The sequence below is a fragment of the Phaenicophaeus curvirostris genome, chromosome 12, assembly GCF_032191515.1.
Source record: "Phaenicophaeus curvirostris isolate KB17595 chromosome 12, BPBGC_Pcur_1.0, whole genome shotgun sequence".
Classification (NCBI taxonomy): Eukaryota; Metazoa; Chordata; class Aves; order Cuculiformes; family Cuculidae; genus Phaenicophaeus; species Phaenicophaeus curvirostris.
The window spans coordinates 134,542-159,108 of record NC_091403.1 but is presented as its reverse complement, the minus strand read 5'-3'; the positions used below and the strand labels follow the sequence as shown (position 1 = coordinate 159,108).

General features: G+C 52.0%; 1 protein-coding gene across 5 annotated transcripts in view; it reads right to left on the bottom strand.

Annotated features, from left to right (window-relative positions):
- The window catches only part of CPEB1 (cytoplasmic polyadenylation element binding protein 1), a 36,957-nt gene extending 14,471 nt beyond the window's left edge, over window positions 1-22,486 (bottom strand). For 2 of the 5 annotated variants that reach the window (XM_069866494.1, XM_069866495.1), the window contains exons 1-2: window positions 18,922-19,099; window positions 9,767-9,955 (exon numbers count right to left, since the gene is read on the bottom strand). In XM_069866494.1, coding sequence (XP_069722595.1) covers window positions 9,767-9,955; window positions 18,922-18,997 — 265 coding nt within the window. In that variant the 5' untranslated portion in view covers window positions 18,998-19,099. Of the gene's footprint in view, window positions 1-9,766; window positions 9,956-10,219; window positions 10,450-17,691; window positions 17,713-18,921; window positions 19,100-22,469 lie in introns of those variants that run through there. The other 3 variants (XM_069866496.1, XM_069866497.1, XM_069866498.1) reach the window with 3 other exon arrangements.
- Window positions 22,487-24,567: the final 2,081 nt, after the last annotated feature.

Genomic DNA, 24,567 nt, shown 5'->3' with positions numbered 1-24,567 from the left:
GGAGACCTTAGAGTAGCTTCCAGTACTGAAAGGGGCTCCAGAAAGCTGGGGAGGGGCTCTTGATCAGGGAGTGCAGGGACAGAATGAGGGGAACAGTTTTCCTCTGAAAGAGGGAAGATTGAGATGAAATCTGAGGGAGAAATATTTTCCTGTGAGGGTGGGGAGGCTCCAGCACAGATTGCTCACAGAAGCAGCAGCTGCCCTGTCCCTGGAGGTGTTCAAGGCCAGGTTGGATGGGGCTTGGAGCCCCCTGATCTAGTGGGAGGTGTCCCTGCCCACAGTAGGGGGTGGAACCGGATGAGCTTTGAGAACCCTTCCAGCCTGAACTATTCTATGATTCTATGACTCCAAGATAAACGTTTGCATGCCTGAAAAACAAGCAGGCACCATAGCCACCTCCTGCGGCTGCCATCAGCATCTCTGTACCAGGGCAGCGGCACAGCCAGACTAGCTGCCAGGACAAATTTTCCCCTTCCATCCCACACTAGCACTAAGCTGCTTAGAAAGCAACCCACTCCCCACGGGGGAGGGGGGATCCAGACTCAGACTGATCTGAAGTGAAGTTTTAGCACTTCCTATGTGCAGCTGTGGGACCTCACAGGGCCAGCAAGAAGCCTGCACACCAGAGCCTCAGCACAGGGACTCTGACCAAGCCAAGCACAGCAGCAATTTCAGTGAGTCATGGAGCAGCACAGTATGGGAATGGGCATGGGCTCTGCTTGGCACAGGGAAAGCAGACATTGGATTCCCCTGCTACTTGTGCCCTAGCAGGGAGCTACAAGGAGCAGCCAGGCTCTTGTGGGTGCACAAAACGGGGGAAAAGCTGCAGCAAGAGAAGTGGCACAAAGCTTTCTTCCCCTTAAGTGAGGCAGGCATGAGATAGGGCCCTGAGAGGCAGAGGGCATCTCCATCTGTAGGTCTCCAAACTGAGCAGCACACTAGATTTCTCCAGAAATCCTGTCCAGCTCAGATCCTCCCGGTTTGACTGTAGTACCGTTATTCCAACAGAGAAGAAAGTCTCTGCTGCTATGAGAAAAGCTACTGGACACCAGACTCGCACACCCTCTCCAGAGCTGGGTACTACACTAGACACCTCCATTACCTCGAACCAATTGCCAGCTTCCAAGAAAAGCTGCTCCCAGACCTGCAGATGTGATCAAACCTGCAGTGCCCACCACCCAAACAGGAAATACAGCAAGGCCCTTTTTGTTTCTGAACTGGGAAAAAGGAACCCCTGCCCCAGCAGGTTCTTCATCTGGGGTGAAGCAGAACTGAGGATACTCAGGCAGCTATTTCTGGCTTGCTAGGAAGGGGGCAGGGGAATGAGAAACAGCAGCACAATCCCACAGCTGCACCACAGAATTAGAGCCAGGACACCTGAGGTCTATTCTTGGTTCTGGCACTGGCAGGGAAAGTCACTTCCCTGGCATGCCCTGGAAAATGGGAAACGCAGCAGAGCTAGAAACACAGAGAAGCTTACTGCACTAGTGCTGAGAGCACAGGGCCATCTCCTGCATCTCATCTGAGAGCAGGCCTCGCTGCTTCCTGAGGCAGGGAATTTACCCCTGTGTTCCTGGGAAGGGAACACAGATGCCCAAAGTAAATATAAAACCAGTACAGACAGCTACAACTCAGTTCAGGATTAGAAGCATGCAGGTGATTGCACTCACCAAGCACACTGCCACAACTGTGCTTGTCTTTAAGGAGATTAGAACACATAACACTGCCGGTTTTTAACACATCAGTCCCAGAAAGATTTAAAAGTCAACATATTCAGGTCAAATCCTGCACAACACGCTTCAAGCTTTACAAGCCTCAGGAACAAACACTTCTATATTTAAGTACCAAGCTCCTTAATTATCTGCTGCAACATCCAGGGTGCAAACTCTGCAGCATGTGTTACTGTACATACTACTGAGGATGGGTGACTCACACTCACCATCCAGCTGCCTCACAGTCCTTGAAGTGTCAAGTCCATCAGAATACACCCTCAGAAGGAGCATTCCCTGGGGGAAGGCTGCTGGCTGTACTCCCTCAGGTAAAAGAACACCACCTAAATCAACAGGCTTTAGTCCCAAATGTAATCTTAATTGAGATGGTACATAGCCTAAGGCATTCGGCTAGTGCACAGACATGTACTTCACACCCAGTACCACCAGTAACGCCTGCAGGTTCCCAGTTACCTTCCAGAGGCCTGTATGCCTCAGGTATGAAGTGATAGCCTTAGGGGTTTGCTTCACCTTACCTTCCCTCTCTGCACTCCTGTCAAGAAAACAAGGCAGAAGGGCAGGGAGGAAAGCCAGCCATGTCTCCGTGGCCATACTGACGGGATGGCGACTGCTGCTGTGTCAGAGAGCAGCCTCCGAGCTGGCAGTGGTAGAGACATTGCCTGTGATTCAGCTGTTTTGCCAGCACTGAAGGGACCAGGCACAACGTGAGCGAGCAGGAGATGCTGATATAAGGTGCTGACATGGAAGATGCAGCACTGGCTGGAGACACCCTGCCCAGTGCCCTCAGCCCATACCCTCCGTGAGGCTGTTAGCCCAGCTGCATGGTGCCACCACAGTGTCTGTGCAGTGATGGCTCAAGGACCACAGCACTTCTAGAAGCAGATCATTCCAGAGTCAGCTCAGCAGAGGTGCTACTGAAATGAGCCTTGCTCTGGGAACACTGAGGCAGCCCATGAATTAAGTTTCTACAGCCCCTCACCCCACCCCGTGACTTCTGCCACCCTCCAGCAGCTCCCCTATTCTGCTCTGAGCAGGAGATCAGATTGGATAACCTCAAGAGGTCCCTCTCAACTTGAATTACTCAACAGCCTGTCAGAAGCACTACAGAGGGACCTTTGCATCAGTCCCATGCAGAGCCACCACACAGAGTCAGCCAGAGGGATTTCAGCTATGCAAACAGACCAAATGCTATGCTGGCTCACTGGCCTCATCCCTAGAGCCATTACAACAATGGGTCACCCTGCAACACCACACTGCACAGCCCAGTTATCAGGGCAGCACGCTGCACCCAGTCACAATGCAGCACCAGGGACAAACCCAAGCCTAAGGCAGGAGCCATTCCTGAGCTCCAGGCCTGTCCCACCAGGGCTGGGGAAGGGACTCGGCAGGCATCACTCCCACCCTCTGCTACAGGCAGCCCCAGCACACAGGGAGAACAGCTCCAGAAGCAGTGCAGAAGCCAGGGCAGTTCCCCTGCCCAGCTCCAAATGGACACACTCAGACCTGCATGTGCTGCGGAGCTTGAAATGACACTCTAAGCCACTGAGGAGCAGCTCCAAGGCTCTCCTCAGAGGAAAGCATGCTCACTTCAGGAGCGAGGCACGCGCTCCAGACTGCAGCTTGAGACAGAAAGCTTACAGGCAAGCTCCAGGAGCCCAATGTATTTATGCACACCGGCAGTGCCAGGTCAGCAGAGGGCAGAGATCCATCCCTGCCCAAGTGTTTTCTTTGCTGCAGCATCAACAGCGTGGAGCAGGATCAGATGCTTAAAGAGTCTGTGCCTGCTTTGCACCCACCCCTACTCATTACTGCCTTCAAAGAGCACTCAGACAGATGCAACAGCCCCAAAGGGCTGCAAGAAAACATAGCTCCCTGACAGAAGCAGTCAAGGAAAGGCTTTTTGGCAGCCTGCTCCTGCCAGCCATCCCCAGCACAAGCCCAGAGACTGCCCTGACAAACTTCAGTTCCAGCTGGACACAAGCAGTGAAGCTGGTTACGTTCCTGCTCCAGTTCCTCATCTATTTGCATCCTCTGTCCTACAGCATCAGCACAAATAAATCTGTTTAGGATAAGCTGCTTCAACAGGAGCTTTAAGAGGCAGATTAAGAGCAACTCCCATCAGAAACCAATTGTAAACTCAGTTTTGACATTTGTTTTACTTATTTGATGCATATTTTACCGTGTTAGGGACCAAACGCTGCTGCCACTCAAGTAGGCTCCAACTGTTAAGTGCTCCTTGCTTGCTGCTCTGGACAGCAGATGAGGATCAGTCCACAGAACGCTAGCAGCCCTTACACTCAAGTCAAGTGCCCACTAAGCATTCGCAGAAAGGCCCTGCAGGAGCAGAGATGGCATGGGGAGGCCACCTCAGGTGTTCCTGGAGTACAACCCTCATGGAGGAGGCTCTGCAAGCCAGAGCAGCTCCAGCTTTTTCACTTTGAGGCATTACAACAATAAACCTCCACAGACACCACCACCACATCTGTGCTTCCACTGCTGAGCCCTGAGCGGCTGCTCCGGCAGGAGCTGGGCTGGACACAGCTGCAAAGAAAGCCAACCTGCCCTCCAAGGCAATAAAGGACATTGAAAACACGGGGATGTGGGATCCCCCCCACCAGCAAGGCTTTGGTTATCCACTCGGAATCAGGTACATGCTCCTTGCTCCAGCATCAACAGCCACCAGCAGGATGAAGTAAGCCTTTACTAAGTTCTCCAGGTGGACTCTGGCTCAAACCTGAGTGAGGCTGCAGGTGGACTTCAAGTCTCACTCAGCATGAAGCACTCTGTCCCTGGACCTTAAGCTTCCCTTTCACTACAGTGGAAAAAAAAAAAAAAGAAGTCCTTCTTGGACACTGGTGCCAACCTACCGTGATTCAGATCCTGAGCTCTCCTCTACTAAAACAAGCCTGAAACCTTCCTCTAGCACAAGCACGACTTTGATACAGCCCATCAGGAACACATAAGAGTTGAGGACACAGAGGCAGCACTTGTCTTCTGAAGCCACTTGGCCCAAACGCTGCAGATGAGAGCAGGGAGACACCCAGACAGAGGGACACAATGGAGAGCACTACAGAGTGGTGCCCAGCACCCTGGTTTAGCCTTCCAGCAAACTCGCAACCAGAGGCCCAGGGAACTTCCCTCACACAAATCCTCAGCCCCTCCAGGGCTTCCTCAAGCTCTGCAGCCAAACATTCAAACCAGGAGCTCAAGGATGGCCAGCACTTGTCATGTTGTACTTAATAGTAACACGCCCCTGCCTCAGACTCCCACTTGGGAACAACTCCCACTTGGAGGGGGGTCTCTGGTGCCCACCACCACACACAGCATTTCTGAGGACAGAAACCTCCCTCCTGCTGCTGGTGAGAATAAAGGCCAGGAGCCCATGACAACATTTCCTTCTGTGCAACAGGTCTGTCTTTCACACTTCAGAGACAGGGTTTTGCTCTGAAGACCTCAGGGTGACCAGTACTCCTCATGGAGACCTCTCAGCTATCTGCCAGGCAGCACACAGAGCCCCTGGAGTTCCAGCCTAGCAGCTTTTAAGCAATTACAGATCATCCAAGCTTATTGCAGAAATCAGTTATGCACTGGGAAGCAGGAGAATCGAGGGCTGGCAGGATCCAGTAGTGCGTCCCTACCACAGGCCACTTCCCCAGCATGAAAGCAACTGGAGCTGCCGCCTTGCAGGCAAGAGAACAAGACAGCAGCAGCTGCCCTGGAGAGGTCACAGATAAGGCTGAAGCTGCAGTCTCTAGAGAATGCAAGGAAGAGGCCACCCCAGCAGCTTTAGTCACACATGAAGCAGACACAGCAAGATGGTCCATCCGACACCATCAGGAACAGCTCACCTGCTCCAGCTGCACTTCCCCAGAGACACACACCCTCTCTGGAAGGATCATCTCTGGATCCTTCTGAGAACGCTGTTGGAGGCTGGCATCATAAACTGAGTTAAAACTGTTTTGAGGATAATTTCCCAGCAGGCAAGTCTGCCTGTCCCACATCAGGTGAGCCGTCCTCCCAATGTAGGGCAGGATGGAACAGCCAGGCAGACCCAAAATCCATGCTCCAATCTGCCTGTGTGCTGCTGTCACCCATTCCCTTGGCAAAAAGTGGATCAAGACCCCATTTGCCGTGCTCCTTAAGGAACAGGGCAGCAAAGGTAAAGGACACCATCAAGGGCAGTCCCACCACACTGCCACTTAACCCCATGGAGTGAGGAACTTGAGGGTCTAAACACAAGTACCTGCCTGCTATAAGGATTCTTTAACAAAAGGGGAAAGCCACCTCAAGAAATAAGAGCTGGAGATGGCAGGACTGGAAGCGTTCAGGGCCTGTTTCCTCCAAGAGGCCCTCCCCGGGCCATAGAGTTGGTTTCTGGGACTCAATTAAGTCTTTCCAGGCTGACAGATACAGTGGCAGCAGCAGGTTCGAGATGACTTCCCTGCTATGAGGCAGCAGTTCAGTCCTACAGACAAACATAGGCAGCTCCAGCCTGCAGCAGCTGCTGTCTCCTAGAGAGGCTCTCTCCAGACACCAGCTCCGGGAGCCAGTAGTGCACCTGGCAAACTCCCAAGGGCCAAGCACACATCCCCTGTGCCTCACAGGGCTGGACCCAGAAGGAGAACTTGTTACAGATAACCCTGTCTGGCTGCATGGGGCTCAGCAGCCCTTGGGGAGGGACAGAGGCAGGACTGAAGCATAGGAACCAGCTACGCTGCTCCCTGGCCTCCTCCGGCATGGCCAGCACCTGATCCCACTGCACCAAGTCGCATAGTGACTCTGCCCTGGGACCACAAGGTGACACCAGAAGGGTTGCAGCCAAAGGTTCTTCCCAGGCAGAGTGCTCTGTGCTAGCAGGGCCTAAGCAAGGCAGAGAGGAGGTCCCAGCTCATCAGTACTCAAGCACAGGCACTGCAGGGCACCACATCAGCAATATTTTTAGCCTGATTGTTAGGTTGTTTTTCTTTTTTTTTTTTTCTTGCATTTCCACCTTTCCAGCCACCTCCCTGTGGGTCTGTGCAGCTGAGTCACTGCTGGAACCTTCAAAATGCTTGGATACCAGTGGAACAGCAGCTCTGCCTGGCAGCACCACTGCTCCCCAGTCCCCAGAGGCAGTCTGGCACTGACAAAGCCTCTCTGGCTCTCAGGAGACTGAGGGAGACCCCAGCCCTTGGGGCCAGGCCAGCTGCAGCCTCCCCAGACACAGCAGCATCCCCTCCATGTCCTCCGACTTTACATAACAGCATGGCTAGGACACCTGGAAGCATTGGCACCTGCTGACTCCTTAGATCCTTATGGCTTTCAGATGCAGGAACACTCCTCTGCCACCTACAGTGTGTCAGAACCTGCCAGGAGCACTCCTGAACTGCAAGATCTCCTCTCCAAGGAACTCCACATTGCCACCCCAAGGCTCTTCAAGGCAGAGAGATGAGGCTCTGGAGATACAGGAGGTGTGGGTGGCTTAAGCAACACAGCACCTGTGCACAAATGCCAGCCTTTCACTTCTTCAGCCATCCCTGTTGCTCTCAGAGAGGGAGATGCCCAGACCGAGGAGCACTCCCAGCCCAGCCACTGCACACCTGCGAAGGGAGGGTGGGACTGAAAGGGAGAATGCTCAGGACCACAACACCCCCAGCCATACAGCCCTAGGCAGACCAGCGGCTCCTCTGTGGAAGCAACACAGCTGCACTTTGACTAGTTCTAAGCCCAGATTCCACCTTGTGTGCCAAGGGGAACACCAGGAATGAGAAGGGAGGGAATGGGCCTCTCCAAACAGCATTGGGTGCCATCTTCCAGCAGCTGTGACCACAAGTTGCCACAGGCACCCACTGGGACCCAAGGCAGTGCCTGGGGTCAGATCCTTCCCACTGCTCCTCCCAGGGCTCTGCGGCACTGCAGTTGGCACAGGCACCTGACACTGGAAACAGCCTCTGGGAGCAGGGAGACACCAAAGCACCTTCTAATCCTCTCCAAAAGCTTCTCCCTCCTGAAACCAGGGGCCCCTCCACCCTTGGTGGTGAACACCCCTCACCACGGTCCCCAGCATCCAGGCCACAGGGTGCAAACCCTGGCATAGGCTTGGCCAAGTGCTGCTTGCCTGGTTGCTGGAGCACTGCAGAGACATCCACACCTCTGCCAAGACAGCCTGGAAGGAAGACGGCCAAGCGAGCACTGGAGACTGCTACGGCAGATCAGTCAGGGCTTGGCTGTCTGCACAGAGCGGCCACCCGGCTGTGCAACAGCCCTTGTTCTGCAGCACTGTTTCACGCCACACCCTGGGTGCTGGCACCAGCATGACCCTTCAGCACGGCTATACCTACTTTCCATGTGCTCTTTACATCAAAGGTCCTACGACACAGGTTCAGCACCCCGGGGCTGTCAACAGCTGTGAGGGGCTCAGTGCAGAGCACTTAGGCACCTGTCCAGCCCACTGCATGCTCCCAACTTCCATTCCCACCTCCAAGGTTTTCACTGGCAACAAAGACAAATACCAAGTGGGATATTCCCTGGTTCCCGAGGGGTAACCCATAGAACCATATGCTAGAGCCCAACAAAGCTTAATAAAGGTACCATAGCCCAAGTGTCTGAGCTGGGGCCCACAGATAAGCCTGGGTGCTAGGCCCTGCAGATTCCAGGTGCAGGCAGAACAAGCTTTGCCAATGAAGCCCCTTTCAAACTCCACTCCCCCACCAGTGACTTTCCCCCTCTCCACTTCACAACGCTTGTGGCTACATCCAGGGCTGTGCCCTAGCAGCTTTCCCCATCTCAAGGGCAGCATCCCCTTCCCCCTCCAAACAGGATCCCACTGCCCAGGCCACCCCTAGAAGCTGTCTTACGCTCCTGGGAGCACCAGCGTTATCCCTGGGGCCTCCTGTGTCACCCAAGTCTGCACAGAGATGCACTATCCTTTTAACAAGGCAGCAGCGTGCTGCTATAAAGGGATGAGTTTCTGTAGCAACCAGGCTGAACTTGTACAAACTCTGCCAAGGCACTAGATCTTTCCATGGACTGAATGCACCACCCTTTGTGAAACTGTTTTTTACAACCCTCAAAGGCTGGAAATGAACTCTTCCCTCTGTTTTACCCCCTGCTCCATCACCAGGCTGATGAGAATGCATTAAATTCATGCTCACAGCACCCTTTATTCCTCCTGTGATTTTACAGAGAGGACTGGTGCCTCTGGAAGAGATAACTGAGCCCTGCATTACTCTGGGGGAAGAACCCAGCACCCCAAAACCTTCCCATCTGATTCCAGCTGCAAAACCAGGCTGGGGAGAATTGAGGGGGAAGGGCAGGTCAGCCAGCAGCACAGGGCTGCAAGTCCACACCCTGCTGACCGTGTAGGTTTATGCTGGACCAAAAGAGTTAAAGCAAGAAGCCATTCCACTGCATCTCCTCCAGCCCACTGACGAGGAGCAGACCGCTATTTCTAGTTGAACGTGGGAGTGGAGAAGGATCCTTCAGAGGCTTCCACCCAGCCTGGGAGCTATGGGCTGAAGTTGTTAGTCAGGTGCCAGCTGCACTTACCACACCCTGCAGGCAGTGTCCAGCAGGGAACACCACCAGAACACAAGGACCAGAGGTGATGCCTGGGCTTCTGCAGTTGGGCAGGGGGTCACTCTGCTTGCTGAGCTACCTGCCAGCAGGTGTTTCCTCAGGATACCAGAGCAAAGTTCAGCCCCACTCCCACCCAGCATGTTCAGACTCCTGACACCACACCCCCCACCCACTTCCTCCAAGCACAGGGAGAGGATTTCTCCTCTGTGAGGTTGGCTATTCCTCTATCAGCATTACAGCACCAAGCAAAATATCAGCCTGGGAACTTCTTGTCTGCAATGAACTGACAGCAGAGCAGAGGGGGCTGTGGCACAGGCAGCCACTACCTCCCCAAATAAGCTGGCACATTACACAAGCATTATAGGGCAAGAAGCCCCTGTCAGCACCCCCAGCACAGGCAAACCGCATCAGGTTAGCTTTAAAATGGCCAAAAAAAAAAGGAATCCAACAACTGTTGCTGTGCATGTCAGCAAACTCACCGGACTGTGTGCTGGTTTGTGCTACGGCATCAGAGTCCTGGGTGCTCCAGGGTCTGTCCCACCCTGTCAGGTTGAGGGACTGCAGGCCAAGGCACAGATCATTGGTGTCTGGGAGGCCACGGGAAGACTCTTGCGTGGACGTGGGGAAGAGCATCCTGCTTGCCGCTGCTTCTTCAGAGTCCTGGAAGTCTGCTCAGATTGAGAACAAACAGAAGCTTGAGAGTTCAGGGCTGCTTTTCTCTTTTAAAAGAAGGAGTTTTCTGAAGCATTAAGCCCTGAACCAAGTCTCACACCCCTCTGAAGCCACAGCTCCTTCAGTGAGCAGTTGCACCCCAAAAGGGAGGGCTACCATGCGTCCAGGAGCTGCCCCCCCCACCCCCTCAGCCCCTCCACCTTCCTATCCCATCTGCATTACTGGCTGGGTCAGCATGTGACCAGGCTGCTGATGCTTACGGTGCTGACAGTGACGTCACTGAGCCATGCGAGAGAACTGCATCAGCTCTTACAAAATAAAGGTAAGGAGAAAGGGCGAGATTCCCCCCAGAGAGGCAAGCAGGAGGAGAGGCGCAGTTCCAGGAGATCGAGGGAGGCAGGCAGCACAAAAGCAGAGCTCCACCATACAGCTCGGCAGACACCCAGCTCGAGGCAGCAGTCCCCCCAGCAACGACGGCAGCAGTGGCAGCAACAGAGCAGACAGTTTCAGTGCTGCCCAGCTCTCCTGTCCCCGCCTCCCTCCACCCACAGAACCCAAAAACACTTTAGTCCTGGATACGCTCCAGCTGCTGGCTCCAATTCAGAGCCCAGCACAAAGCTTAGCAATTCTGCTAGTATAATCTATTCGGTTCAACTTGGCTTCTGCCTCCCTGACTCTGCATTGTTTAGCACCAAGTAACACCGATAACCTTCACCCTCCCACTGCCCAGTGAGAAGGCCATTATCCCAGGTCCAGCCCCAGCTGGTGCATCACACTGGCATAGGTAGGAGGCCCAGCCAGAGCGCAGGACCTATTTTCCATCAGGAGTTTTTCATGGCCTGTTTACCTGTCACCTGCCCTCCCCTCCCCTGCAAGGTGTTCACATGCCTACGGTACTGGAGACACCAGATTCCTGCTTCAGTTTGAACCTGTATCAATAGCCTAAGGAAACACAGCAGGTTCATAGTCTGAGAATTCCAGTTTAATGAGAGGATCTGGGGGCTGATGAAACCACAGATGCTCAGCTGTGTTACCCAAGGTCTGAGTCAGAGGGCATTTATATGCCAGCTACCCAGAAGAAGCTGCCACCTCCTGCTCCTCCCACTGTGCCATCAGATGTACACTTTGCACACACCACTCCCGGCTCCTCCGCGGGCACTGCAGTGGCTCCAGCCTGTCACGTTATCCCTCACATGCAGACCCAACCAGCCCAGACAGCTTGACAGCACTCCTGGCCTCCTTTTCCACATCCACATCCCACACCTCTGTTGCCCATAACCTAGCAAAGCACAGGCAAGGTCTGGCAGAAGTTGGGACCCTTGCACAGGCTGTTGCCACCACAGGATGGATGACTTTCATGCCGTAGCACCTCAGGGAACATCAGCATTCCCAGATCACTGCAAGGAGACCAAAGCACTATGGTCAGGATGAGAACAGCTAAAACCAAACCTGCCCACGGTGTGCCACCTTGCTCCTTCCAGCTACAGCCTCCTCCACAGCATCTGCTGGGGCTTTTTCCCCACTCTGCCAGGAGTATCAGTACGAGCAGCAGTGCCAACTCAATCCCAGCATCAGCAAGCACCTGTAGCAGCACCAGATATTCCTCCGCAAGCACCACGTTGCACACTCAGCAGGGCACTTCACTGCATTAACTCTCCCAGCAGAGTTTGCAGATTGTTTGTTTTGGACAGGCCCAAAAAAACATTTATAATGCAGCCATGGGGAGGAGAGGATAAAGACACATTGCTCAGACAACTGCGTTCCCACAGCAACCATAACTTGCCTGCATGAATATGTAACATTCTGGCATTTAGGAAAATGCACAAGTGCTCTGCTCCAGCCCAGATCCACGGCAGGAGAGGATCAGCAAGCCCCACCTTCTGGGAAGCACAGACAAGGAATACTGATAGACAGCAAGACAAATCCCACCCAGCGTCCCACATCCAACATCCTGGTTGAAATCCACCACCCCAAAAAAAAATAGAGAACAGGGAACAAGCTCCTCAATGGGCAGCGCTCACTCAGCAACACCCAGGTACACTTTCCCCAGCCACTTCCATTCTTCAGAAATGAGTTATTGTGTTTAATTGAACCCGATCAGACTCAAGTTCAAGAATTCAACACTTCCCTCCAATGGCTTCAACCTGCATTAAAGCCAACTCCCTGTGATCCAGTTACAGGCATAAGTGCAGCAGAATTTGGTAGCTAGCCAGCATTGTTTCATTAGAGTTTTTCCCACCTGAAGCAAGCAGCAAGGACAGGATCACTACCCTGTAACACTGCCGGCCATGCTGCACGGTGGGCATGGGTTACCAACGCAAAACACCAACTTGAAATCAGAATTTAAACAGACTTTAGAACAGTTGTTTTCCAATCCAGAGTCTGGAAATTTGTTACAAGGCAATCAGTTACTGATGTCAGCCAAAACTCACAGCATACTGGGGCAGGAAGAACTGACTTACCACAAAAGCTCAGCCTGAAGACTCACCACCTCACATTAGTCATAAAACATCTAACAAACAAATCAGTTCCACTTTGCAACCTGACACAGCCCAGTCCAGACACTTCACTGCAGACTTTTCCAAGCCCCAAGAACCAGTGTAAGCATTTCCAACTTGGATTTTTCTCTGGAGTTGCCACTGGAAGCCAACCATGCCTGCAGAGGGAGCTGTGCTGCACTGGGCTCCTGTCCAAGACCCAGCTCCCACCTCTTGAGCCGGTGTGGTTTGATTTAAACACCATCATGAGAAGCAAGTCCTTAGGAAAACACTCCCATGCAGGTCTCTGAGCAGGCAGCAATCCTGGATGATGCCCTCCTGTCTGTCCAGGAGGTCCCTGGTGCCAGATCACAGGTTGGACAGCTTTCCACACCATGACTCATACAGAGAGCCACATTTTTTGACTTCACATCCAAGCATCGCATTTAAGAGTTCAAAAGCTTCTGGATGGCAAGCATCTCCACGCAGCTCAGCTCTCAACCTGCAGTTAAGCCCAGCCAGCCTCACTGGCTTCTGTGCACTGCAGCCCCAGTCCCTTGTCCCCACCCCAGTGCTCCCTCCCCATTCACACCCATTTGGGCAGATGAGTTTCCACACAGGAAGCTGGTGTGGGGACCTGACCTGGTTAAGGCTAAGCCAAAGTCAGTTTTAGCCCAGTTCATTCTTCTGATCTGGTATTCAGCATGGCTGTCACCAAACAGGCATCTGAAAGACATTACAACCTAGGCCTGCATGGAGCAGGACAGCAGGGCCTGGCAGGAGAGACAGTGCACAGGGAGGGCTGAGCGCATTCCAGTCCCCATTCCACAGCACCAACATCCCTCTGTGCCATCAGGCTTAGTCCTGAAAGGTGATGCTCCAAGCAGAGATGGTCAGATGTTTGGAGTCATCCAGGCCTAGACTACATGCAGAGCCAGCTAGAAATACAGCAAATCTTAATCCATCTTAAACATCAATAAAATCTACAGAAAGGCAGCAAAGTGGTAAAGCAAGCATGAACCAAGCAAACTAGACCCTACTCCTCCTGCTTCTGCATCCTTTTGCTAAATTAGCATCCCAGATACTAATTTCCAGCAGAGCCTGGACACAGAGGAAGCGCTTCCAGCAATGGGCTTACAGAGCAAGGGAACAGTAAGCACAGCTCAGCTGTAAGCTCTGCTCACTGACAAAACCCAACTCAGCTCTGACATTCCATGTAAGCAGCTACCTTGAGAGCTACCTGAAAATTAACCTTCCCAAGTATGTTCTGAACACGAGGCAAACAAATCTTAAGTAGAAGCTTTTAGAGGATGAGCCAGCTGTGTTCCTAAGGCACACTGGGGATCATTAGGGCACAGGAAAGCTTGTTAGGCATAAACCCACTAGTTACAAGAAGTTTTCCTGACGCAAAACCAAGCATTTTCCCTGCAATTTGAAAAATTCCTTAAGTGGAGACATTTGCTGTGGCATGACCTGTTTCACAGTCACAGCAAGGAATCGGCTTTATTCCCACAACCACAAACACTTGGACAGCTGGCCAGCAGCTACTTAAGGAACTAAGGAATAGGGCACTGCAGCTTCCCCATGCTGTTCTAACTGCCCCTTCCAGGAGTACCAGCAAGAGATTGCCACAGGAACTGCTGCACTAAAGTCCGAATGACGGAGCAAATCCTGTCAGGAAGCCTGCTAGATCTTCAGCAACACCATCCTGTTTGCAAATGCTGTAAAGTGTGGCAGCTCCAGGACAAGCCCCCACTCTCTGCAGAAAACGCACTGTGATCTGCTTCCAGTAGTGGATGTGAGGAAGAAACCCATTTATGAGAGGTACTTCCCAGTACATATCTGCATTGTGCCCATGGAGGCAGAGGCCTGTCAATGCACACTTGAAATACAAAGGCCAAAACCTAGGGCAATAGGCAGGCACCTCTTCCAGGGCACAGGAGTTTAATTCCACTACTCTGGATGTGTGCAGAACAGTTCTCAGCTCCAGGTGAGCTCCTGCTGAGGGCCTTGTTCTGCCTCAGGCACCCTGTCAACCCCAACATTTCGTTCCCACTCCCCAGGTCACCCACATCCTGTGCTGTTTGGTGTGTTTCCCCACAGCTGCAGGGCAGTGGAGAACAGAGGAACACGTGTTACAGTACCAGGGAGGACTTCTTGGGTGGCTAAACAAGAGGTAGGTCATTAATTGCCTGCAATCAAGAGGAAACAGGAAGCCAATTTAGTCATCAGCCAGTCTGGGTTTGCATTTGTCCTTCAGTTTTCCTTAAGTAAAGTGCCACTGTGAATCATTAGGATATGATGGACCACAGCTAACGGCCTGTGCACCAAACTGGGCACCAGAAGACATTCCCAGCTACAGGAACTCATTTACCTATCTCCCATTGCCCCCCATCTCCCATTGCTTTGCACAAGGACTGTCAGCTTATAGCAAAATAATGGCAGTTTTGTCTTAGTTAATGAGCAGAGATTAATGAAAGGGAAAACAATGCTGCTGAGACAACCAAGGTATCTGCAATCCTTTAAAATCCAGTTCTGAGCCAGCATTGCCTTGAGTCAAAGCCAGTCAGCTTGGCCAGGAGGGCACATAAAGGTGATGGGGCAGCTTTACTCACTGCTCCAGGACCTTGTGCCTACAGAACAGGCAGTTGATTTCAAATGCTGTTTAGGTTTCTTTAACCAAGCCCTACAGCAGAACCTTCCACCCAGTGAGGCCCAGCTCTAAACCCCAGCAAACAAACCATCTGGCTCTGGGACAGTGACAAATATGCAGAGTAGCTTGAGACTGGGAAGAGCAGCACATACCCTGGAAGCAGTTGCTCAAGGACAGGCAGTGCTCCAGCCCCACCAGCAGGATAGGAGCTGTCAATTCCTGACTTACCAAGGCCACATTCCCTTTCTATCTCCACCACCACACTAGAAGCCACTGATAGGCTATGTCTGCCCAGCACAACCTCTCTGAGGGAGCCTGGCCTTTCTGCAGGGAGGCCTGAACCAGTCTGTAAGGTAAAGCATCACACAGTCCTGTCCCAGGAGACACCAGACAGGTTCCACAAGGACAACTCTCACCACACTGCTGCACTACACCCTGCAGTTGGGCTCTCTCCAGCCAGAGCCTGGGGAGCTCCGGACCAAGCATCCAGGAACCACTGGGCTGCTGGTCAGTCAGGGCCTGATGACTCCAATCATTGATGAGACAACCAGGTTCAGCAGGGATTATGACTACCTGCAAACTGATCTTTACAGATGCTTAAGATCAGGTGTAGCAAGCTAAAGCTCCAGCAGCAGTCCCTTCTGCCACACAACTCTGCCCATATCTGGATAACTCTCCAACAATGCCAGATACCAGACTGCTGAACAAGCCTGATCCCTCACATTGCTTGGGCTGCTGATGTGCTGATCTCCTCTCAGCACCCACTCAATGTGCACCAGGTAAGGTGTCTCCACACGTGTTTCCCAATAGCATTAGTGAAAGGTTATGAACTCCTGCCACCCCTTCTCCAACATATGTAATCCTCTTAGTGCCAAAAGGGCCTCCTTACACACAGGTCCAATCCAGGATAAATTTAGTTTGACCTGAGGAAGACAACTGGAAAGCCTGAGGGATGATGAAGAGATTAAAGTACAAGTACTTCCCCTGCTGGAATAAAATCTCTTCTCCAAGTGCTTCAGCCAAAACAGTTTCAGTTGCAAGAATATAGCACTCACCTGATATAGCCACCACATTAACAGTAGAGTTCCAGGCTCATTAAGACCACCCATGCTACAAGTTTCACAATTATACAGTCAATACACAAGTTGCATGTGCACCAAGTAAAAGCACCAGAGGGTCACCAGTTCTTCAGAAAAAATTTAACTCAGAGCAGCGACAGACCACCACAAGAAACCACAGGTCTCTGCTCTGCTGGCCACCCACTCAGAAGCCAGGCTCACCAAATGCAAGACACTGATCCCACAGTGTCTCGTCCTGTTCACTCACAGGCACAAGAAACTTCTCCACCAGCCTGCTGCAGACTCTGAGCCCTCTGCCCCTTGCAGGGAGCCATTAGCAACATTACACTCTGAAATTCAACTGCTCAGCCTCACAGCCCTCGGGTAGGAATTTCTGCAGAAGAATGGCAGAGCCCAGACCAGAGGCCAAGGGCCAGAGCACCTCACTATTGTGGATAACAGCTGCCCTAGGATTTACATCCTTGCTGACAGCACCAGCTTTTTCACAGAGGTGCTTATTGGCAACAGAAGCAGCTCATGCACTTCCCTGATCCAGAGAGAGAAGGAAGCCTGCAGAACTACTGCACTTGGCCCTTGTAACCTACCGAAAGCCCCAACTCCAGCACTAACAAAACACATCTGGACTGCACACAGTCCAACAACTCTGAACTGCTGGCACACCAGCAGTGCTGACTCATCCATACAGCCACACCAGTAACACCAGCTCAGCCAGGGCAGCTCAGGTTGTGCTGTTACAAGTCTCTCCCACAGCCCAGAGGCACCTCCCAAAACAGACTGCACGCTGTCGCTAGCCTCAGTGAGGGCACCCAACACAGGAGCACCAGCAGTTTGCCACTAAGGGGAAATAAACCCTGCTTCCAGTCACAGCACCACCTCTTTGCAGCTCCACACCAGAGTCTCTACTCTGGACATCCATGAGAACACTGTAGTGCCAAAACAGAGTGAGCAGACACTCACATGCAGGTGAGTCAGCAGGTTTGCTCCATTGCCAGGTGAACACCCAGTCCTTCAAAGATGAGCTTAACACATCTCAGATTGCAAATCAAACTGATGCACTAGCTCTGAGCCCAGACCTAAAACTACAGCTAATCCACACCTTCACAGGATCAACCTGCTCCAGCAGGCAGGAACAGGTCCTCCATCAGCTAGGTTACCTTTAGGAAGTAAGCAGAAACATAACAAGGAAACATTCCTATCCCAAACTATAAGAGGAATACAATTTTCAACAAGGCAACCGGAAACAACTTTCACGAACTTGTCAGGGAAGAAAGGAAAACCCTTAGGTTTATTTTTCCCATAGGCTTCCAGTGCATCAAGATCAGATACAACACAGTAACACTGGGACTAAAAATGTCTAAACAGCCCAAAACCACAGCGAATCTCTAAAAAGGCACCACTAATCACACCACTGACCTTGAATGAGTTAACATTCACTATGCAACTGCACAGGAGTAGCCAGCGCAGCATCCCCCAACACTGCTTTATTAGGCACATTTCAAGCACTGCTGGCTCTAGGTCTGTACCTTGAAGAAGACGGTTCCCTTCCTCTGGCATTTCTGCAGCGCCAGCACTGGATCACATGGCCAGATCAGCCCCCGGTCCACGGTACTAAGCCCTTCAAACACCCGGGAGATTAAGCTGTACTGGAAGTCATCTGGTAGCAGTCATTTTGCTAGTCCAGGACAAAGTCACACAGCACAAGCTTCAAACAGACCCACAGGACACTCAGACACCTGTTTGGAGCCTTTTTTTTTTTACACCCATCTGATTAAAATTTATCAGATTATCCCCAGGCACAAGGCAACCCTGCCTCCCAGTGACTGCAACAAAAGCTTCCCTGCCTGCGGCAGCTTGCAAAGTCACCAGCTGGCAAGGTTTTCCCCTTTGCTTCCCACTTTGTTTTGGGACAGTTACAGAGGTCAGTTTGTTTCCAATAACAGCCGAAGTGTTTATTGACCCTATAGCTCAGAGGCTGGAGGAGCAACAGCAACCTCTTTCAGGCACTCAAATCTTTGGCACAGGCACCACTGCACAGGAGTGTGCTGGCAGGAGGAACACCTGGGCAGGTACACTTACTTGTAGATCTTGCCTGCTGTAGGGGGAACAAAAGCACATCCTTTCCATACATAAGAGTAGGACTAGACCCAGCGCTGTTTGCTTTGGCACAGAGCCTTCTGTTTTGAGGCAGACTGAGTGCAAGACACCAAAATATACCCACTCCCCTCAGCCTGAAGAAAGCAAAACTCACAACACTGATTTCATAATCCCAAGCTTGCTGTGCAAGGAAGTCTTCACCTACACATACTGCTTCAGTGTGCTCTCTAAACACATGATTAACTGACCTGTAGCAAGCAGTTATTCAGAATTCTTTTGCATTTTTGATGTACGCACCAGATTAGCCATGCTCATCACTAACAGCTTAATCCTGCCTCCAGGACAGGCAGACCATATGGAGTCTGCTGGAACCATCCACACCAGGAGATGGCAGGTCAGGCAGCAGGAGCTCACAGCCTGCCAACAGGATGACCCCATGGCATCACAGGGAGCAGAAGCAAGCCTTCCCAGGTACTTCTGTACTGTTATCCATCTCAGGCAGACAAATGCAGCCCCCAGAACCGCACTGGCATTAACCTTGGCTCCAAGTAGTTCTCTGCTCACAAGCACATGCCAACCATGACCCCACAGTCCCACCAAGCAGCTCCCCACTCCACCAGCCCCAGACCCTCAAACTCACCTGAGCCCAAACATCTCACCTGGCAGGATGTCACGTTTGCTCTTTGCAACAGGTGTGGTGCAGACTCCACTGAAATCCAGGGAGTTGTCCAACATAGCATTTATTCGGCGGAATACATCTGCATTGCTGCAGGTGGAAAGCGCAGGGGCATCTGGGCTGTCCCAGTAGTCTTTTATGCTCCTCCCAGTATCTTCTTTCTGGTAAAGAGAACAAGCTCAAGTGTCAAGAAGGCTAGTACTCATCACCCGGCTTTTGACGCATTGTGGAAAGTCTGGATGATCCCAAAACTCACATTAGCTTTAGGATCCAGGTCTTCACAACACTTAAGTACAATTCTTGGCATTAAAGAAACAGTTAAGCAAATGGCTCAGTGATTTGTCAGCATAGCATATCAGACCAGCATAGCACATCAGACCAGCACAGCCCCAGTCCAAACGGGTACCAGATCACCACAGCTGACATGAACTTTAGACCAAGAGCCACAGCACCCAAACTGGCACAGTTGCTAAAAGGAACTCCCTGCCGCTTGCCTTCAGCACATCACATTGCTAAAGCAGAGATCTGGGTGACAGAGGCAGTGCCTTCTCTCCCAGGCATCTGCCTCCTGATGCTGGGGGACAAGAGGGATGCTCACAGAGGAGCCATCATGGCTTCTCCTGTGCATGGCAGAAGACAGCAGGGCTCACTTCACACACGCACACACACCCCCTTCCCCCCATATCTGGGAGCTCTGGACAACATCCTGGAACAGCCCACCAGCAGCTACACCAGCACTTCAGAAGCCAAGCTTGCAAAAAAACTGACTTCCCCACTCAGAGCCCCAAATCCCAAGATACCATTTGGCAAGGCAGAGAATCAAATCCTGATCTTCCCTTTAGGCAGCAGCCAAGCTCTGCACTAGCATGACTCTCCACATGCACTGATCCATGAGCGCCAAAGTTTTGGGACCACCACATGCAGGCCTGAGCTCTTGTAAAGCTTCCTTCACACAAAAGGAGATCAACTCCCTCCTGCTTGCTGGTGCTGGCCCAGAGAACCAGCATGAGCAGCTGTATCCTCCAGCTCTGCCTGCATATCACTTCCATGTCCAGGCTTGTTTTGGCACAACTGCACAGCATCCAAGCCTCCATCAATGTAGAAGCCATTTAACTTCATCTCTAACCAGCATTCCTGGACCACGCGCAGGTCCTCCAGCCACCCAAAATCCACTGCAGCAGAACTCTGCTCCTAAACATCCTGAGCAAACAGTATCGTTATCAGTTACAGTCCACATTAAAGGGAAGAGCAAGGAAGGAACGACCTCACCAGCCTCTGCCTCTGGAGCAGAATCCCTACCATTCAGCAAATCGAGTCAGCGCTAAACTCAAAAAACTGAGTGGCAGTGGGGCTGGCGAGCAAGCCCCTGCTGTTCCAAGAGACAGAGAAGCCCATAGCCCCCAAAGTGGGTTGTTTGTACCTGCCAAGGAGACATGCAATACACCTGGCTGTTGATGCCTTCCTGGGGGTACACTCCAGGCCTGGCTTCTGCCTCCGCTTCACCCGCTGGCAAGCCTGAAGCACCGAGCTGTTTTACTTACAAATCACTCCTTGCTGCTTCTCCCGGCGCGCGGCAGCTCTAAGAGGAATTTCCCAGGGACACCGGAACTCTAGCCCAGCCCGAGCACGGGACCGTCCTTAGGAGCAGCGCCGTAAGGCGTGACCTGATAGTTTTCTCCGCGCCGGAGAGCTTACCTCGAGCTATTCAGACAAAAGCAAAGGAATCCCCGTCCTGGAAGCAGCAGGAATAACTTACTGAACTGTCGACTCACACGATGCCTCCGGGTAGGACCTAAACAATTGACTCGGGATCCCAGCCCGTTTAAGGTTATTAACATCCATTCAGCACCGGGATGCAGGATCTTTGCCTATGGAAAGGGGCTCAGCCCACCTCGAGATGAGGTGCTGGGACTCTGCAGGCACAACGCCGCAGCATTTACAAGCCCGGAGTAAAACACGTAGGGCTGAAAGGGAGCTCCAGGCAAGAGGAAACAGGCAGGTCGAGCTTTAAGCCATCTTTATAAAAAGCAGCCGAGGAGCAGAGCAGCTCAATTGAAGAAAGTATCACCAGTCATCTCTAATAAGAAGTGCTATATCAGGCTGTTTTGGCACAACTGCCAAACTCTACAGACTCCTCCTGTAACTGCTAAAGAACCGGTTACAGCAAGAGGCAAGGCTTCTCCCGAGGAGACAAAAATAAACACAAACGCCTGGCTCATTCCTGCTTATTTAGCATTTAACACTTCCCGCAGCTGGCAGTAACTAGAACATGAAACAGCAAGAGTACGGCCATACATTTCATAAAAAATTCCTTCCACTTATTGCTTTTTAAGGTTCAGGCTGTCAAGGATATCAGAGATACTGCCAGCGTCCTGGCCACAGGAGCTGGCATCTAGCCCCTCACCTCTCCATACCTTCTTGCCCTGGGAAAGCTCACTGCCTCCCTAAACCAGACTAATTCCTTTGGGAAGAGCTCTGCAGGCCTGTAGACCACACAGGGCCCAAACCATTCCCAAGCCTGGATAGCCCAGTGGAAAGAGTTCACAGGCATGGAGCTCGAGACTAAGCCCGTATCCTCTGGTTTGGACACCAAAGCACAGGTAAATGTCATGCCTGAGGCTGCGTCCTCCAGAACCTGCCCTACTCAGCCCTGAGCCAAGACAAGCAAAGGAGCACTCTTGAGCCCAGCTACGATTAGGTTTCAGTGCTCCATCTGGAATGGTTTGGCCATGAACACGTGCTGCCTGCTCAGGCTTCCCTGGAAGCCCTCCACAGAGTGGCAGCTACAGCAACAGCATATGTCTGGACCTGGTTATCCCCTCTGCTTTTCCCCACAAGGTGCAGCCCAGCAGCACTGGTGGGTCCTCCTGCTCCTTCCACAGGCCTCACCAATAATCCAGCACACTGTGTGAAACACCAAGGTGTCATCAGCAACCTAACAACAGCATTGTCAGCTGCTACAGCACTCAGTCCCAATCCAGACCAGGAGGCTCCATTGCCTCCGTGAAGCCACTGGATGAACAAGGCAGGACAGAAGTATGATCCAGCTGACAGGTCATTTAAAGTCATGAGAAGTCAAACACCACTTCCTGGTAAAACACCTAGTCTCCAATTAAGGGCCAAGAGTTTCCAGGGATGTTCCTGGATCAGAAACAAACAAGAAAGGCAATCCAGTTCTCTGCAGCAGGCATGCAGTGCTGCTGAGCAGTTTAAAGGCTCCAGGTTAAACCATTGTGGCAGACCTGGAACACAGACCCAAGAAGCATCACGCACAGACACAGCAAGGTGAATCTCAGGCAGGAGTCCAGTCCCTCAAATCCTTTCCCAGTCAAACCCCTAGTCAAGAACCCACGTTCAAGCATGAAGATGTAGCCCCAGGATGCTCAGAGATCTCGAGGAGGGCACCATCAGGCTCCATACACCTCCAGCACTCCAAACAAACTACACTGGAGTGAGGAATGCCGTGCTTGATTTCAAATACAGAGGAGTTTGCACTCCCTCAGACTAACAAAGACAACCAGTGAGGCTTACCACCATGGTAGAGAGCTCCACTTGCTCACTCTGCATCCAGAGTGCAGCAGCTGTCAGGTCTCTGGAGCTCACATCCCATCAGCCCCAAGCAAACCCCATAGCAAACCACTGTTTACTTGCAGGACATGCCCCTTCAGAGCCATTCTCAGTCAGTGGGACAACAGACACCTGAGCAGCAAGAGCCACAAAGATGCCCAGCACAAGTGGAACTGAAGGCACCTCCACAGCCTGAGGCAGACACACCCATAGAGAGCCTACAGATAATGAAATCCCTGGGCTAGGCAGAACCTGCAGCATCACAACAGCACTGGCACAGGATTAGGATATCCGAATCCTTAGGGAAGTCATTAAACACTGCTCACTGCAGGTATGGCCAAGATGCACATTAGCTCCTGGGGATATCCTGGAGCAGACAAGTCTCTTCCACACCTCAGCCACAATTCCGTATTTGCTTTTCACAACTTCTGTAGAATTCCCACTGGGCAGCGCCATGCCAAAGCTGAAAGGGGTGCTCAGCACAGGGCTACAGTCAGGATGGCCTTGAATCCCCAGACACAATTTAACATGCTGTTAAACAGTGTCACTTGCAACATAAGCAAGCCAGGATGGCTCCATACTTTGATCACAAGCAACTCTAAAAGTAATTTTTCCCCAGTATATTTTGCTTCCCAAGTTGAAGTCAGCTAAGTTGATAAAAGCATAGTATTGGTGTAACTGTTCCTAGCAAGCCACCAGCTCACAGCCCCAGCTCATCCCAAACAGGGTTAGGCCAGGCTGCATCAACTCTCACCACTGGTAAGGCTGAGCTTAAGCAGCTCTCCCAGGGTTTACTCTGGGTGGAAAGGGTCTGGAACACACCTGGCTGGAATCAAGGCTGGAAGGGATTTGATGGTAGTATTTCACACAGGAGCATTACTTTCAGAACAACACCCAGCAAGCCTAAAACCTTGTTTTTAAAGGAGATTCCCTGTTGTGCAACAAGCATTATCAAAGCTGTCTGTTACAGCACACTAGCAAAGCAGAATGACATTTCAATTGGTTTTGGGAGACTGTTCCAGTGGAGATAAACCGCAGCAGAGCAACATGACCCTGAAACCCCTTACCAAACACAGCACACAGCTCTGGCTGGAGCCCCTCCACACTTCAGCTGCCAGCTCAGGTGGCTCACCTATCAAGAAAACAGCTGCATTAATTGGATTTAGCTGGGTAAATCTGAAGGGGGGGGAAAAAAAAAAAAAAAGAACAACTAGTTTTCCAGAACACTCATCTCTTGCCTCTGCCCACACAGCACGGAGTTAGGGACCGAGTCTCCCAGGGTCACCAAAAGAAGCCAGCTTTGCTACATAGAGCTTGCAATCACCTGGTTTAAGATTAAAATAACCACTTTGTTCATTTTGCACAGTGAAAGAGACAGAGCTTCCAAGCTCCTTGAGCCGACAGAGCAAGACCAGGGGTCCCCAATCAGGAAGCCAGGGCTCAGCCCCCACACCAAGCTCTCAGCCTCTACTGGCCCCATTGTGGCCAGCAGGAGCAGGGAAGGCATCATTCCCCTGCACTGGGGAGGCTGCACCTTGACTTCTGGACTCGGTTCTGGGCCCCTCACCCCAAGGACATTGCGAGCTGGAAAGCATCTGGAGAAGCAAACAGAGCTGGGAAGAGCCTGGAGCCCAGGGGCTGTGGGAGCAAATGAGGGTTGTGGGGCTGTTTAGCCTAGAGATGAGGAGGGGAGACCTCATTGCTTTCTGCAGCTCCCAGAAAGAACGTTGGAGCGAGGTGGGTGCTGGGCTTTGCTCCCAGAAAACAAGAGATAGAATGAAAGGTAATGGTTTCACATTGTGCCAGGGGAGGGTGAGATTGGATAGCTAGGAACATTCATAGAATCATAGAATTACCAGGTTGGAAGAGACCCACCGGATCATCGAGTCCAACCATTCCCACCAATCTCTAAACCATGCCCCTCAGTACCTCATTCCTTCCCTGGCAGTGGTGAAGCCCTGGCAGAGGCTGCCCAGGGAAGGGATGGAGTCCCCATCCCTGAAGGGGTTCAAAAGCCGGGCAGATGCGGCGCTCAGGGATGTTAAGTGGCGGACAGGGACAG